The sequence below is a fragment of the Ranitomeya imitator genome, chromosome 2 (assembly GCF_032444005.1).
Source record: "Ranitomeya imitator isolate aRanImi1 chromosome 2, aRanImi1.pri, whole genome shotgun sequence".
Taxonomy (NCBI): domain Eukaryota; kingdom Metazoa; phylum Chordata; class Amphibia; order Anura; family Dendrobatidae; genus Ranitomeya; species Ranitomeya imitator.
The window spans coordinates 737,918,349-737,936,103 of record NC_091283.1 but is presented as its reverse complement, the minus strand read 5'-3'; the positions used below and the strand labels follow the sequence as shown (position 1 = coordinate 737,936,103).

The 17,755-nt window shown below is 42.1% G+C and overlaps 1 protein-coding gene across 1 annotated transcript in view; it reads right to left on the bottom strand.

The window, feature by feature from the left end:
- Positions 1 to 17,755, bottom strand: part of CDH23 (cadherin related 23) — a 1,839,731-nt gene that overhangs the window by 607,377 nt on the left and 1,214,599 nt on the right. Inside the window, exon 20 of the mRNA XM_069753216.1 lies at positions 6,509 to 6,621. Coding sequence (XP_069609317.1) covers positions 6,509 to 6,621 — 113 coding nt within the window. The remainder of the gene's footprint in view (positions 1 to 6,508; positions 6,622 to 17,755) is intronic.

Genomic DNA, 17,755 nt, shown 5'->3' with positions numbered 1-17,755 from the left:
CGCTGTCTGTCCTCGGCGATCTGCTTCTCTGCTCTGGCTGTGAGCACAGCGGCCGGAAAGCAGAGCGGTGACGTCACCGCTCTGCTTTCCTTCTGCTGTGCTCACAGTGAGTGCAGGAAAGCACAGCGCCGAGGACAGACAGCGGAAGGTAAGTATGTAGTGGTTGTTTTTTTTACTTTAACGATGGTAACCAGTGTAAACATCGGGTTACTAAGCGCGGCCCTGCGCTTAGTAACCCGATGTTTACCCTGGTTACCAGTGAAGACATCGCTGAATCGGTGTCACACACACCGATTCAGCGATGTCAACGGGAGATCCAGCGACGAAACATAGTTCTGGACTTTCTGCCCCGACCAGCGATATCACAGCAGGATCCTGATCGCTGCTGCCTGTCACACTGGACGATATCGCTAGCCAGGACGCTGCAACGTCACGGATCGCTAGCTATATCATCTAGTGTGACGGTACCTTTAATGAAAGGATATTTAACCCAGAGAAAACCATCTCAAATACACATGCCTGAAAGTTCTGCATAAAACTATAGATAAAGATACCAATAGATAAGCCAAACATCCAAATGCTAATGAAACGTAACAGGCTCAAGACACAAAATGGATAAGAAAGCGCTTAGGAGAAAATGTTAGGCATAAAAGGAAAGTAAGTGCATAATAGTTGTCACCAGACCCCCTGACCCACGTTTGCATAAAGACTTCTTCAGAAAAGGTGTGAAAAGAAATTGTGGTGTTATTCATTATATTAGCTCAGATAGAGAAAGTAAGTGAGAAGAGTTTAGTTATTTCTATTTAGTTACGTTTTAGAAAGAACAAGATTAGGAAAACATAGCTGAGTAGTGTTGAGTGATACCTTCCGATATTCGGAACTATCGGGATCGGGTTGGATCGGCCGATATCCAAAAAATATCTGATATCGCCGATACCGATACCGGAAACCAATGCAAGTCAATGGCACACAAATATCGGAATGAAAATAAGCCATTTCTTTCCTTGTACATCCTGTTCTGGAGGGGGGGAGAGTTTGGGCGGTGCGTAGGCGGAGATCGTGGGGGTGTTTGCGGACCTGCCCGGAATCTGTGCGGCCTGCCGGGGGTCTGTACGGGCCTCTTGGGGGTCTGTGCGGCCTGCCGGGGGTCTGTGCGGCCTGCCGAGGGACTGTACGGCCTCTTGGGGGTCTGTGCGGCCTGCCGGGGGTCTGTGCGGCTTGCGGTTGTGCAGGCATCGTCCGATGGGACTACAAGTCCCATCGGGCTATGCCTGCTACAATGGCAGTGATTGACACATTAGCCAATGATGGGACAGTAGTAGTCTCATAAAAAAACATACATACTACATACAACATGCATACTACATACATACTACATACATACAACATACATACTACATACATACTACATACATACAACATACTACATACATGCTACATACATACAACTTACATACAACATACATGCAGCATACTATATACTACATACATACATACAACATGCATAGATACATACAACATACATACTACATACGTACAACATACTATATACTACATACATACATAAATACAACATCCATAAATACAACATACAGTGGGGCAAAAAAGTATTTAGTCAGTCAGCAATAGTGCAAGTTCCACCACTTAAAAAGATGAGAGGCGTCTGTAATTTACATCATAGGTAGACCTCAAATATGGGAGACAAACTGAGAAAAAAAAATCCAGAAAATCACATTGTCTGTTTTTTTAACATTTTATTTGCATATTATGGTGGAAAATAAGTATTTGGTCAGAAACAAAATTTCATCTCAATACTTTGTAATATATCCTTTGTTAGCAATGACAGAGGTCAAACGTTTTCTGTAAGTCTTCACAAGGTTGCCACACACTGTTGTTGGTATGTTGGCCCATTCCTCCATGCAGATCTCCTCTAGAGCAGTGATGTTTTTGGCTTTTCGCTTGGCAACACGGACTTTCAACTCCCTCCAAAGGTTTTCTATAGGGTTGAGATCTGGAGACTGGCTAGGCCACTCCAGGACCTTGAAATGCTTCTTACAAAGCCACTCCTTCGTTGCCCTGGCGGTGTGCTTTGGATCATTGTCATGTTGAAAGACCCAGCCACGTTTCATTTTCAATGCCCTTGCTGATGGAAGGAGGTTTGCACTCAACATCTCACGATACATGGCCCCATTCATTCTTTCATGTACCCGGATCAGTCGTCCTGGCCCCTTTGCAGAGAAACAGCCCCAAAGCATGATGTTTCCACCACCATGCTTTACAGTAGGTATGGTGTTTGATGGATGCAACTCAGTATTCTTTTTCCTCCAAACACGTCAAGTTGTGTTTCTACCAAACAGTTCCAGTTTGGTTTCATCAGACCATAGGACAATCTCCCAAAACTCCTCTGGATCATCCAAATGCTCTCTAGCAAACTTCAGACGGGCCCGGACATGTACTGGCTTAAGCAGTGGGACACGTCTGGCACTGCAGGATCTGAGTCCATGGTGGCGTAGTGTGTTACTTATGGTAGGCCTTGTTACATTGGTCCCAGCTCTCTGCAGTTCATTCACTAGGTCCCCCCGCGTGGTTCTGGGATTTTTGCTCACCGTTCTTGTGATCATTCTGACCCCACAGGGTGGGATTTTGCATGGAGCCCCAGATCGAGGGAGATTATCAGTGGTCTTGTATGTCTTCCATTTTCTAATTATTGCTCCCACTGTTGATTTCTTCACTCCAAGCTGGTTGGCTATTGCAGATTCAGTCTTCCCAGCCTGGTGCAGGGCTACAATTTTGTTTCTGGTGTCCTTTGACAGCTCTTTGGTCTTCACCATAGTGGAGTTTGGAGTCAGACTGTTTGAGGGTGTGCACAGGTGTCTTTTTATACTGATAACAAGTTTAAACAGGTGCCATTACTACAGGTAATGAGTGGAGGAAAGAGGAGACTCTTAAAGAAGAAGTTACAGGTCTGTGAAAGACAGAAATCTTGATTGTTTGTTTCTGACCAAATACTTATTTTCCACCATAATATGCAAAAAAAAATGTTAAAAAAACAGACAATGTGATTTTCTGGATTTTTTTTTCTCAGTTTGTCTCCCATAGTTGAGGTCTACCTATGATGTAAATTACAGGCGCCTCTCATCTTTTTAAGTGGTGGAACTTGCACTATTGCTGACTGACTAAATACTTTTTTGCCCCACTGTACATACATACAACATACATACTACATACATGCATACAACATACAAACAACATGCATACAACATGCATACATACTACATACATACAACATACTACATACATCCACACAACATACATACATCCATACAACATACATAAAACATGCATACATACTACATACATACTGCATACATATTACATACATACTACATACATACATGCTACATACATCATACATACATACATACTACAAACATACTACATACATACTACATACATACTACATACATACTACATACATACTACATACAATACATTCATACATTACATACAATACATACATATAGACATACAGTACATATAACATAGATTACATACTCACCATCACTTGTCATTTTGATCCCCAAAGCCAGTGTCATCTGTAAAAAATATGAAAATAACAAACAACCAATATACTCCCTGATTTGCAGAAATCCACGAGTGTCCCACGACTATCTCCCGTAAAGAACGGTAGCATCAGCTGATGCGACCGCTCTCTAGGGGCTCCAGGAACACAATGATGGGAGGTAAGGTATTCTTCCACACTGTATTCCTCCGCCGCTGTAAAAAAATTGTCCCTAGTCTCACTTTTGGCATTGCTGTGTGAGAAATTATCCCATGCAGTAATTGCCATAAAGTGAGACTCTGAACTCTAGTAACCTCTCAGTGATGCACTGCTGGATCCATTGTCTCCTGTCAGTGTGTCACTGAAGGTCCTATAGAGCAGTGACATCACCCGATGTCACTGTTCTATAGGGGAGATCATCGTGGGACATTCATATTAATTGGACTACAGCGGACAGGTAGTATACGGTTTATTATTTTACATTTTTTGCAGGCGCTGAAGTATGGTAAGTATGCTTAAATGAAGAATATTAAAATACTTTTTTCCTAATGTGTGTGTGTTTTATTAACCATTTACTAGTATTGGATTAATAATGGATAGGCGTCTTATTGATGCCTCTCCATTATTAATCCGGCTTAATGTCACCTTACAATAGCTAGGTGACATTAACCCCTTATTACCCCATATCCCACCGCTACACGGGAGTGGGAACAGAGGGGCTAAGTGCCAGAATTGGCGCATCTTACAGATGCACCATTTCTGGGGCGGCTGCGGACTGGTATTTGTAGCCGGGGGCCAATATCCATGACCCCTCTCTAGGCTATGAATATCAGCCCACAGCTGTCTGCGTAGCCTTTCTGGCTATAAAATATAGGGGACCCCATGTCATTTTTTTGGGGGGTCCCCCTATTTTAATAGCCAGTAAAGGCTACGCAGACAGCTGCGGGCTGCTATTCATAGCAGGCTACAAATATTGGTCCCCGGCCATCGGCTTTCCCCCTCTGGCGCAGAAAATTGCGCGGGAGCCCACGCCATTTAAAAAAATAAATAAATGCTTATTAAGGCCTCTTTCACACTTGCATCGGTATGGGTCCGTCGCTATGCGTCGGGCCGACGTACAGATGCACGTTGTGAAATTTGTGCACGACGTGGGCAGTGGATGCAGTTTTTCAACGCATCCGCTGCCCATTCTGAAGTCCGGGGAGGAGGGGGCAGTGTTTCGGCCGTGCATGAGCTGTAGAAAATGGCGGACGCGACGGAACAAAAAACGTTCACTTGAACATTTTTTCGTGCCGACGGTCGCCAAAACATGACAGATCCGTTGCACTAGGGATGCGGCGTGTGGCCATCCATCGCGATCCATCGCTAATACAAGTCTATGGGTAAAAACGCATCCTGCGAGCACATTTGCAGGATCCGTTTTTTTCCCAAAACGACGGATTGCGGCGGATTGCTAAAAATGCAAGTGTGGAAGTAGCCTTAGAAACATCGGCCTATCCTATATCTATGGATATATCTATCTATAGATATATTTATAGATAGCTATATCTATAGATACATAGATGTATCTATCCATATATCTGGCTGCTTTCACACATCAGGTTTTTGCCATCAGGCGCAATCCGGCGAGTTTTGAAAAAAATGAGAGGTCGTCCCTTGGGCATGCTCAGAAGAAGAAAAGCATGACTTAGTCCCAGGGACGCCTGCTCGCCGCTGATCAGTACTGGTTGCAATGGCTGAACCTGGAAGGACAGCAGTAATCAGCCGCACAGTATCAGAGTGAACCAGACGCTGGTACCGATGTCTCTGCTTAGCAGGCTCCACGGTGGCTGGAGAATGGGAGACCGCAGCGGAGATGGTTCGAGACTCCCCGTGTGCAGCAGCGGGAACTCAAAACCTAACACTTACTCTTCATGTTCAGTTTGTCTGAAGATGGAGATAGTGACGCCATCAGAGATTTAGTGCGTGGCATCATTTGTCATTACACCGCATCAGATCCTTAACACAGAGGCTTTATTATTTTATCAGGGCCGAACATTTAGCTTAAGAAGCAGTTGTCCTTTATCCCCTTCACGACATGCGCCATACTAGTACCGTGCATGTCATGTCCCTTCCTTTCTTCCTTTGACGTGGGTTCCGTCTCTGAGCCCACATCTTTCCAAGCACATGTCAGCTGTTTTAAACAGAATATGTTAGCGCTATATAAAAATAAAGATTATTATTAGTATTAGGGCTCGGAATGGTTTTGCAATTTGTGAAATTCGTCTGATCTAGAGTTAATGCAAATTGTCACTATAAAAATTAAAGCTGCAAACTTTGTGAAAAAATGTTGTGCCAGTCTCAAAACCTTTAGTCACATCTAAATATGAAGGTTCATGTTAAAGACCATCCCTTCATGATGTATAAAAATGCTGCTCATTCTTTTAAAAAAGCTGTCCTGTAATTGATAAAATATGCCAGAAATATCTAACAGATGCATACCTCTCATCTATCGTAAGAATGTGGTCCCAAAGTGCTCTCACAAATAGAGAGGATGCTTTTTTGTTTTCCGCTCTGTTGACCAGATTACTTAGGAACAGACCTAGTGTGTATCAACTATAAAATTGAACAATTATAAAAAAAAAATCTAAAATTAAAAATGACATGGTAGCACATCTGCAAAAGAGGTAAAAAAAACAACAACTTTAATTTTAGATGTTTAAATTTAGAAATGATCTTTTTTGGTTTCTAACCCAATAAATAAGATATAAGAGAAAACTGTGGTGGGTTCTATAAAATTATGGGATGCAAATGTGAAAATAAAATAAACAAAATACAAAAATATGTTGTCTTTAAATAGTGGTGTCCTCTAATGTGTGCAATTTAGGATAAACATTGCATAAACATAAGAATCCTAAGTCACAGTCTGGCCTTATGACTAGCAGGGAAAGATGAAAATCAACTTACTGTAGCAATGCCAATTTTTTGATTAGGTCCCACACCTCCATCAACTGCTCGTATAATTAAGATGTATTCTGACTTAGTTTCCCGATCCAGTAGAGTTGTTGTAGTGATTTCTCCTGTAAGTGAAGATATAAATTAAAAATCAATATGAAATTGACCAGAAAATTGGGCTTAGCAATGCAGTATACACATTCTTTCCTGACGTCTGTGCCAAATCCCAGTGAAAGACAATTTCAAAGGTTAATAAAAAATATCTCATTTTTTACTTTAGTCTAAAATATGTCAAAATTATCTATCAAGCTTATGACTGCAAAATATAACTAGACAATAAGCAATTAAATAAATACTAAATTAATAAAAAAGAAATGTCAGTTAATTGCAAAGAGCCACACACAGGGATAAAATTGGTGGTATCCTTTTGTTAAAGTAAGAAAAACCCACAAAGGTCACTGAAGCAACTTTAAACAGACAAAAGTAATTTTCAATTTAAATTTACTGAACATCAACTGATGAAGATCAGACATTGCTTTTTAACTGTGGCTTAACAGGAAAAAAAAATAATGAAAACGTCCTGAATACAAATAATGGTATCCTTAACTTATTTTTTTGCCATGATTGCCTCAAAAGGTTGTGCAACAAAATATTGATTTCTGTAAATCTCAATGAGACATCTGCACCTTCCCACAGATATTGTGGCCCACTTCTTGTGAGGAAACTGCTCCAGCTGTCTCAGGTGTGAAGGGTGCCTTCTCCAGACTGCATGTCTCAGCTCCTTCCACAGATGTTCAATAGGATTTAGATGAGGGCACACAGATGCCATTTCAGAATAGTCAAATGCTTTGCTCTTAGCCATTCTTGAATGTGTTTAGCTATGTTTTGGGTCTTTATTCTGTTGGTTGACCCATGACTGGAGATTCAGACCAAGCCTTCTGACACTGGGCAACATTTTTTACTCCAGATTGCCTTGATAGTCTTCAAATGTCATTATACCCTTCAAAGATACATCACTGTGTGCTAAATACTTAGCTATAAAAAATTAACTGGTGTATCAGTTAGTATGCATGCAAAATAGGAGCATGATCACACTGGGTATTAAACAGGCAAAACCTAACACAGTTTTATGCTCCTATTTTGCATGCATATCAACTTATACTCCAGTTCTTTTTTTTTCGGCTACATTTCATATTTCTTCTTTCAGTGCAGGTAAGTGCGTGGCCTCCCTTTCTTAACCCCTTAGTGACAGAGCCAATTTGGTACTTAACGACCGAGCCAATTTTTGCAATTCTGACCACTGTCACTTTATGAGGTTATAACTCTGGAACGCTTCAACGGATCCCGCTGATTCTGAGATTGTTTTTTCATGACATATTGTACTTCATGTTAGTGGTAACATTTCTTCGATATTACTTGCGATTATTTATGAAAAAAACGGAAATATGGCGAAAATTTTTAAAATTTGCAATTTTCAAACTTTGTATTTTTATGCCCTTAAATCAGAGAGATATGTCACAAAAAATAGTTAATAAATAACATTTCCCACATGTCTACTTTACATCAGCACAATTTTGTAAACAAAATTTTTTTTTGTTAGGGAGTTATAAGGGTTAAAAGTTGACCAGCAATTTCTCATTTTTACAACACCATTTTTTTTTAGGGACCACATCACATTTGAAGTCATTTTGAGGGATCTATATGATAGAAAATAATGAAGTGTGACACCATTCTAAAAACTACACCCCTCAAGGTTCTCAAAACCACATTCAAGAAGTTTATTAACTCTTTACATGCTTCACAGGAACTAAAACAATGTGGAAGGAAAAAATGAACATTTAACTTTTTTTTGCAAACCTCTTAATTCAGAACCATTTTTTTTATTTTCACAAGTGTAAAAACAGAAATGTAACCATAAATTTTGTTACCCAATTTCTCCTGAATACGCCAATACCCCATATGTGGGGGTAAACCACTTTTTGGGCGCACTGCAGAACTTAGAAGTGAAGGAGCGCCGTTTGACTTTTTCAATGCAGAATTGGCTGGAATTGAGATCGGACGCCATGTCACGTTTAGAGAGCCCCTGATGTGCCTAAACAGTGGAAACTCCCCACAAGTGACACCATTTTGGAAACTAGACCCCTTAAGGAACTTATCAAGATGTGTGGTGAGCACTTTGAACCCCCAAGTGCTTCACAGAAGTTTATAACATAGAGCCGTGAAAATAAAAAATCGCTTTTGTTTACACAAAAATGATTTTTTCGCCCACAAATTCTTATTTTCACAAGGGTAACAGGAGAAATTAGACCACAAAAGTTGTTGTGCGATTTCTCCTGAATACGTCGATACCCCATATGTGAGGGTAAACCACTGTTTGGGCGCACTGCAGAGCTTGGAAGTGAAGGAGCGCCGTTTTACTTTTTCAATGTAGAATTGGCTGGAATTGAGATTGGACGCCATGTCGTGTTTGGAGAGCCTCTGATGTGCCTACACAGTGGAAACCCCCCACAAGTGACACCATTTTGGAAACTAGACCCCTTAAGGAGCATATCTATATGTGTGGTGAGCACTTTGAACCTCCATGTGCTTCACAGAAGTTTATAATGTAGAGCCGTGAAAAAAAAAATTGCATTTTTTCTACAAAAATGATCTTTTTGCCCACAAATTTTTATTTTCACAAGGGTAACAGGAGAAATTAGACCACAAAAGTTGTTGTGCAATTTCTCCTGAGTACGCTGATACCCAATATGTGGGGGTAAACCACTGTTAGGGCGCACCGCAGAGCTTGGAAGAGAAGGAGTGCCGTTTTACTTTTTTAATGTAGAATTGGTTGGAATTGAGATTGGACGCCATGTCGCGTTTGGAGAGCCCCTGATGTGCCTAAACAGTGGAAACCCCCCACAAGTGACACCATTTTGGAAACTAGACCCCTTAAGGAACTTATCTAGATGTGTGGCGAGCACTTTGAACCCCCATGTGCTTCACAGAAGTTTATAACGTAGAGCCGTGAAAAAAAAAATTTAATTTTTTCTACAAAAATGATCTTTTTGCCCACAAATTTTTATTTTCACAAGGGTAACAGGAGAAATTAGACCACTAAAGTTGTTGTGCAATTTCTCCTGAGTACGTCGATACCCAATATGTGGGGGTAAACCACTGTTTGGGCGCACCGCAGAGCTTGGAAGAGAAAGAGTGCCGTTTTACTTTTTCAATGTAGAATTGGCTGGAATTGAGATCGGACGCCATGTCGCGTTTGGAGAGCCCCTGATGTGCCTAAACAGTAGAAATCCCCCACAAGTGACCCCATTTTGGAAAATAGACCCCCCATGGAACTTATCTAGATGTGTGGTAAGAACCTTGAATGCCCAAGTGCTTCACAGAAGTTTATAATGCAGAGCCGTGAAAATAAAAAATATTTTTTTTTCCACAAAAAAGATATTGTAGCCCCCAAGTTTTTATTTTTACAAGGGTAACAAGAGAAATTGGAATGCAATAGTTGTTGTGCAATTTATCCCGAGTACGCTGATGCACCATATGTGGGGGTAAACCACTGTTTGGGCGCACGGCAGAGCTCGGAAGGGAAGGAGCGCCTTTTTGGAATGCAGACTTTGATAGAATGGTCTGTGGGCATTATGTTGCGATTGCAGAGCCCCTGATGTACCTAAACTGTAGTAACCCCCCACAAGTGACCCCATTTTGGAAACTAGACCCCCCAAGGAACTTATCTAGATGTGTGGTGAGAACTTTGAATGCCCAAGTGCTTTACAGAAGTTTAGAATGCAGAGTCGTGAAAATAAAAAATATTTTTTTTTTCCACAAAAAAGATATTGTAGCCCCCAAGTTTTTATTTTCACAAGGGTAACAGGAGAAATTGGACTGCAATAGTTATTGTCCAATTTATCCCGAGTACGCTGATGCGCCATATGTTGGGGTAAACCACTGTTTGTGCGCACGGCACAGCTCGGAAGGGAAGGAGCGCCTTTTTGGAATGCAGACTTTGATAGAATGGTCTGTGGGCATTATGTTGCGATTGCAGAGCCCCTGATATACCTAAACTGCAGTAACCCCCCACAAGTGACCCCATTTTGGAAACTAGACCCCCCAAGGAAATTATCTAGATGTGTGGTGAGAACTTTGAATGCCCAAGTGCGTCACAGAAGTTTAGAATGCAGAGTCGTGAAAATAAAAAATATTTTTTTTTTCACAAAAAAGATATTGTAGCCCCCAAGTTTTTATTTTCACAAGGGTAACAAGAGAAATTGGACCCCAGAAGTTGTTGTCCAATTTATCCCGAGTACGCTGATGCCCCATATGTGGGGGTAACCCACTGTTTGGGCGCACGGCAGAGCTCAGAAGGGAGGGAGCACCATTTGACTTTTTGAGCGCAAAATTGGCTGTCGTGTTTGGAGACCCCCTGATGTACATAAACAGTGGAAACCCCCCAATTCTAGCTCCAACCCTAACCCCAACACACCCCTAACCCTAATCCCAACCTGATCCATAATCCTAATCACTAACCCTAACCATAATCACAACCCTTACCCCAAAACAACCCTAATGTCAACCCTAACCATAACCCTAATCAAAACCCTAAATCCAACACACCCCTAATCCTAATCTCAACCCTAACCTCAAACCTAACCCTAATCCCAATACACCCCTAATCACAACCCTAACCTTAACCCTAATCCCAAACCTAACCCTAATCCCAAGCGTAACCCTAATGCCAACCCTAACCCTAATACCAACCCTAATCCAAACCCTAACCCTAATCCCAGCTCTAACCCTAACTTTAGCCCCAACCCTAGCCCTAACTTTAGCCCCAACCCTAACCCTAGCCCTAAGGCTACTTTCACACTTGCGTCGTTTGGAATTCCGTCGCAATCCGTCGTTTTGGACAAGAAACGGATCCTGCAAATGTGCCCGCAGGATGCGTTTTTTGCCCATAGACTTGTATTGCCGACGGATCGTGACGGATGGCCACACGTCGCGTCCGTCGTGCACTGGATCAGTTGTGTTTTGGCGGAGCGTCGGCACAAAAAAACGTTCAATGAAACTTTTTTTGTACGTCGCATCCGCCATTTCTGACCGCGCATGCGTGGCCGTAACTCCGCCCCCTCCTCCCCAGGACATAGATTGGGCAGCGGATGCGTTGAAAAACTACAGCTGCTGCCCACGTTGTGCACAATTTTCACAACGTGCGTCGGTATGTCGGGCCGATGCATTGCGACGGCCCCGTACCGACGTAAGTGTGAAAGAAGCCTAACCCTAAATTTAGCCCCAACCCTAACCCTAAATTTAGCCCCATCCCAAACCCTATATTTGGCCCCAACCCTAGCCCTAACCCTAGCCCTAACCCTACCCCTAACCCTAACCTAACCCTACCCCTAACCCTACCCCTAACCTAACCCTACCCCTAACCCTAACCTAACCCTACCCCTAACCCTACCCCTAACCCTACCCCTAACCCTAACCTAACCCTACCCCTAACCCTACCCCTAACCCTACCCCTAACCCTACCCCTAACCCTACCCCTAACCCTACCCCTACCCCTAACCCTAACCCTACCCCTAACCCTAACCCTATTTTTAGCCGCAACTGCTGTTCTCCTGCCGGCCGGCAGATGGAGACAGATGGCGGGCGCACTGGGCATGCGTCCGCCATGTTCTTCTGCCGGCAGCCAGGAGGAGCAGCAAGAGGATCCAGGGACACAGGTGAGTATTGTAGGGTCCCCGAATCCCCCTATTTCTCTGTCCTCTGATGTGCGATCACATCAGAGGACAGAGAATTACACTTTACTTTTTTTTTTTTTTTGCGGTCGCCGGTAAACAGTTAATTACCGGCGATCGCAAAACAGGGGTCGGTAAAACCGACCCCGATCATGCTCTTTGGGGTCTCGGCTACCCCCGGCAGCCGAGACCCCAAAGATTCTACCGGTGCCGGCCGGCGGGCGCACTGCGCATGCGCCCGCCATTTTAAAGATGGCGGCGCCCACCGGGAGACACGAGGAGCATCGAGGGAGATAGGTGAGTATTGGGGGGCCACCTGGGACCCCTTTTCTCTGTCCTCCGATGTGCGATCACATCGGAGGACAGAGAAATTAAGAGATCGCTTTTTTTTTTTTTTGCGATCGCCGGTAAACGGTTAATTACCGGCGATCGCAAATGCGGGGTGGGTTAAAAACCCCCCGAATCATGTTCTCTGGGGTCTCGGCTACCCCCGGCAGCCGAGACCCCGGAGAAAATCGGCCTGTGGGGGGCGCTATTGACTTTTTCCACAGCGCCGTTAATTAACGGCGCTGTGGTTTAAGTACCCTTAGCGGCCGCCGTTAAAAGGCGTATCGGCGGTCGCTAAGGGGTTAAGCTGGACATTACGTTTATATAGCTTCCCATTTGCTGGGTATCCATATTCGGGGCACCGTTCTGCTCGGCCCTTATTCACATTGACGTCACTTTGAAACATGGTAAGGTTTTAATACTAGAGGATAGAACAATCCCGATTTGGGTATACCGTGATGCTGGTGGGATGGCTTTTACACTTTTTGAAAATAAAAAATGGTGTTTACATCCTCTGCTATTTAATTTCACTAGTACTTTTACTTATTAACTTACAGTAGGGTTTATGTTAATTTTGCATCTGTCTTAGGGGTACTTCACACTAAGCGAGGTCGCTAGCGAGATCGCTGCTGAGTCACAAGTTTTGTGACGCAACAGTGACCGCAGTAGCGATCTCGCTATGTTTGACACGTAGCAGCGACCAGGCCCCTGCTGTGAGATCGCTGGTCGTATCGGAATGGCCTGGACCTTTTTTTGATCGTTGAGGTCCCGCTGGGTAGCACACATCGCTGCGTTTGACACCTTACCAACGACCTCGTTGATGACTCAGACACCGACACATAAGGCATGTATTTGCGTTGCCTTTTCCCCACCCCTCGCTCCGATTGGTGGTCGCTACTGCGTTCTGATTGGCGGTCATGCCTTCAACAGAAGGCGACATAGTAGCGCTTCCATCCTTTTCCTCTTCAATTTATCTATTCTTAAACAGTTCTTCTGACACCTATATTTTGTGCACGGTAGGTATCGTTTGGGGTCAGGAAACGACCACCATGCGGTCAGGAACAAAGGACGGAAGGGCTATTGTGTCGCCTCATAAGGCAAGGCCGCCAATCAGAACGCAGTAGCGACCACCAATCGGAACTGAATGGGCGTGGAAAAGGCACCACAAATGCACGCCTGTGTGACTACAACGTCACACAGGACGTCCCTCATCGAGGTCTGAATCGTCATAATAGCTGCCATGTGACAGGGTCACAACGACCAACGACATCGTTGTACAGGTCGCTACAGGTCGCCGCATCGCTGCTGCGTCGTTGAGAAGATCGCACTGTTTGACATCTCACCAGCGACCACATAGCGACGCAGCAACGATCCCTGACAGGTCGTATCGTTGTCGGGATCGCTTTAGCGTCGCTAAGTGTGACGGGGCCTTTAGGTTTTGACCGTGTGCCAGATCTAGCAAAGTGGCCCCAAAACATAAGCATGTTTATCAGTAGATGCTAGGCTGTTTTCTTTGCATGCTTGTTTTTTGAATGTGTGATCATAGAGCTGAGGTGATTTGGCAGAAATCACTAATTTTGCGGCATCAGTCTGAAGACCACTCTCTCAAAAGTGTTGTGGCTTGTCAATATGCATTTTGGCAAATTCCATTCTCGCTTTTTCTGATTTGCTTTCAACAGTGTATACTATCTCAGTCATCTGCCATGTTGGCCAAGAGAGTGATTGATGGTGTAAGCTGACACTGATGCACTTTTAACTTGGTGTTCACCTCTAATCTGTTTGGAAATTGTTCTGGGCCCCTTGGTTGTTATTCATATTATTCATCTCTTTAATTTGTCCTCAATTTTCCTTTTGTGGCCACGTCCAGGAATGTTGGCTGCAGGCCCATAGACCTTAATCTTCTGACTATAGTAAGAGAAACATCAAGCTGTTTGGAAATTGTCTTACAGTATAGCTTTTACCGTTAACATAGCTTTCTCAGGTCTATGTTCTGTGTGGTAAACACTATGATAACAAACAGCAAAATGACTTACTGATTTCAAGTTTGCAGACACATGTGATGCTAATTACAGGGCAAACATTAGTTTATCATGTTCCTGCAATCAAATTATTTTAAATCTTTTCTAGGGGTACCATCGTTTTGGCCCAGGTAATTTTATTAGCTTGTTTCTTTGATTCTTTTTCTCTACTGAACCACAAATCAAAGAAATGTTTAATTTTCATCAGTTTATCGTCAGTAAATTGAAATTACAAATTACTTTTGTCAGTTTCAAGTTATTTAAGTGACCATTGTGGGTTTTTCTTACTTTTACAAAAAGATATGAACAATTTTTTCCATTTTGTAAATAAATAAATAAATATAAAAATCAATTAAATAACAATTAACAACTTTTGCAAAGTATATTTATAAAATGAATGTCACTTGTCACTTTAAAAGTATTAAAGGTAACCTGTCAGCAGAATTGTTCACAGTAACCTACAGCCAGTATCATGTCGGCACCATTATACTGAGTAAAATGCGTTGATGAAATCCATATTATGGTTGTTCTTTAACCCCTTTACACCCAAGGGTGGTTTGAACTTTAATGACCAGGCCAATTTTTGCAATTCTGACCACTGTCCCTTTATGAGGTTATAACTCTGGAACGCTTCAACGGATTCTGACACTGTTTTCTTGTGACATATTGTACTTCATGATAGTCATAACATTCATTTGATATTACCTGCATTTATTTGTAAAAAAACGGAAATTTGGCGAAAATTTTGAAAATTTTGCAATTTTTCAACTTTGAATTTTTATGCAATTAAATCACAGAGATATGTCACACAAAATATAAGTAACATTTCCCACATGTCTACTTTACATCAGGACAATTTTGAAACCAAATTTTTTTTTTGTTAGGGAGTTATAAGGGTTAACAGTTGTTCAGCAATTTCTTGTTTTTACAACACCATTTTTTTAGGGACCACATCTCATTTGAAGTCATTTTGAGGGGTCTATATGATAAAAATAACCAAGTGTGACACCATTCTAAAAACTGCACACGTCAAGGTTATCAAAACCACATTCAAGAAGTTTATTAACCCTTCAGGTGTTTCACAGGAATTTTTGGAATGTTTAAATAAAAATGAACATTTAACTTTTTTTTCACAAAAAATTTACTTCAGCTCCAATTTGCTTTATTTTACCAAGGGTAACAGGAGAAAATGGACCCCAAAAGTTGTTGTACAATTTGTCCTGGGTACGCCTATACCCCATATGTAGGGGTAAACCACTGTTTGGGCACATAACAGAGCTCGGAAGCGAAGGAGCGCCATTTGACTTTTCAATACAAAATTGACTGGAATTGAGATGGGATGCCATGTTGCGTTTGGAGAGCCCCTGATGTGCCTAAACATTTAAATCCCCCATAAGTGACATCATTTTGGAAAGTAGACCCTGTAAGGAACTTATCTGTATGTGTGGTGAACACTTTGACCCATTAAGTGATTCACAGAAGTTTATAATGCAGAGCCATAAAAATAAAAAATCATACTTTTTCACAAAAATGATTTTTCGCCCCCAATTTTTTATTTTCCCAAGGGTAAGAGAAGAAATTGGACCCCAAACGTTGTTCGACAATTTGTCCTGAGTACGCTGATACCCAATATGTGAAGGTAAACCACTGTTTGGGCGCATGGCAGAGCTCGGAAGGGAAGGAGCGCTGTTTGACTTTTCAATGCAAAATTGACAGGAATTGAGATGGGACGCCATGTTGCGTTTGGAGAGCCACTGATGTGTCTAAACATTGAAACCCCCCACAAATGACACCATTTTGGAAAGTAGACGCCCTAAGGAACTTATCTAGATGTGTGGTGAGCACTTTGATCCACAAAGTGCTTCACAGAAGTTTATAATGCAGAGCCATAAAATATAAAATTATATTTTTTCACAAAAATTATCTTTTCGCCCCCAATTTTTTTCCAAGGGTAAGAGAAGAAATTGGACCCCAAAAGTTGTTGTCCAATGTGTCTTGAATACGCTGGTACGCCATATGTTGGGGTAAACCCCTGTTTGGGCACACAGGAGAGCTCAGAAGGGAAGGAGCACTGTTTTACTTTTTCAACGCAGAATTGGCTGGAATTGAGATTGGACGCCATGTCGCGTTTGGAGAGCCCCTGATGTGCCTAAACAGTGGAAACCCCCCAATTATAACTGAAACCCTAATCCAAACACACCCCTAACCCTAATCCCAATGGTAACCCTAACCACACCCCAAACCCTGACACACCCCTAACCCTAATCCCAACCCTATTCCCAACCATAAATGTAATCCAAACCCTAACACTATCTTTAGCCCCAACCCTAACCCTAACTTTAGCCTCAACCCTAACTGTAGCCCTAACTCTAGCCCTAACCCTACCCCTAACCATAACCCTAGCCCTAACCCTAGCCCTAACCCTAACCCTAATGGGAAAATGGAAATAAATACATTTTTTTTTACATTTTTTAATTTTTCCCTAAGGGGGTGAGGAAGGGGGGTTTTATTTACTTTTATAGCGGGTTTATTAGCGGATTTTTATCATTGGCAGCCGTCACACACTGAAAGACGCTTTTTATTGCAAAAAATATTTTTTGTATTACCACATTTTGAGAGCTATAATTTTTCCATATTTTGGTCCACAGAGTCATTTGAGGTCTTGTTTTTTGCGGGACGAGTTGACGTTTTTAATGGCAACATTTTCAGGCATGTGACATTTTTTGATCGCTTTTTATTCCTATTTTTTTGAGGCATAATGACAAAAAACCAGGTATTCATGAATTTCTTTTGGGGTAGGCGTTTATACCGTTCCGCGCTTGGTAAAATGGATAAAGCAGTTTTATTCTTCAGGTCAGTACGATTACATTGATACCTCATTTATATCATTTTTTTATGTTTTGGCGCTTTTATACGATAAAAACGATTTTATAGAAAAAATAATTATTTTTGCATCGCTTTATTCTGAGGACTATAACTTTTTTATTTTTTCTTTAATGACACTGTATGGCAGCTTGTTTTTTGTAGGACAAGATGTTTTCAGCAGTACCATGGTTATTTATATCCATCTTTTTGATTGCGTGTTATTCCACTTTTTGTTTGGCGGTATGATGATAAAGCGTTGTTTTTTGCCTCTTTTTTCACTGAAGGGGTTAACTAGTGGGACAGTTTTATAGGTCGGGTCA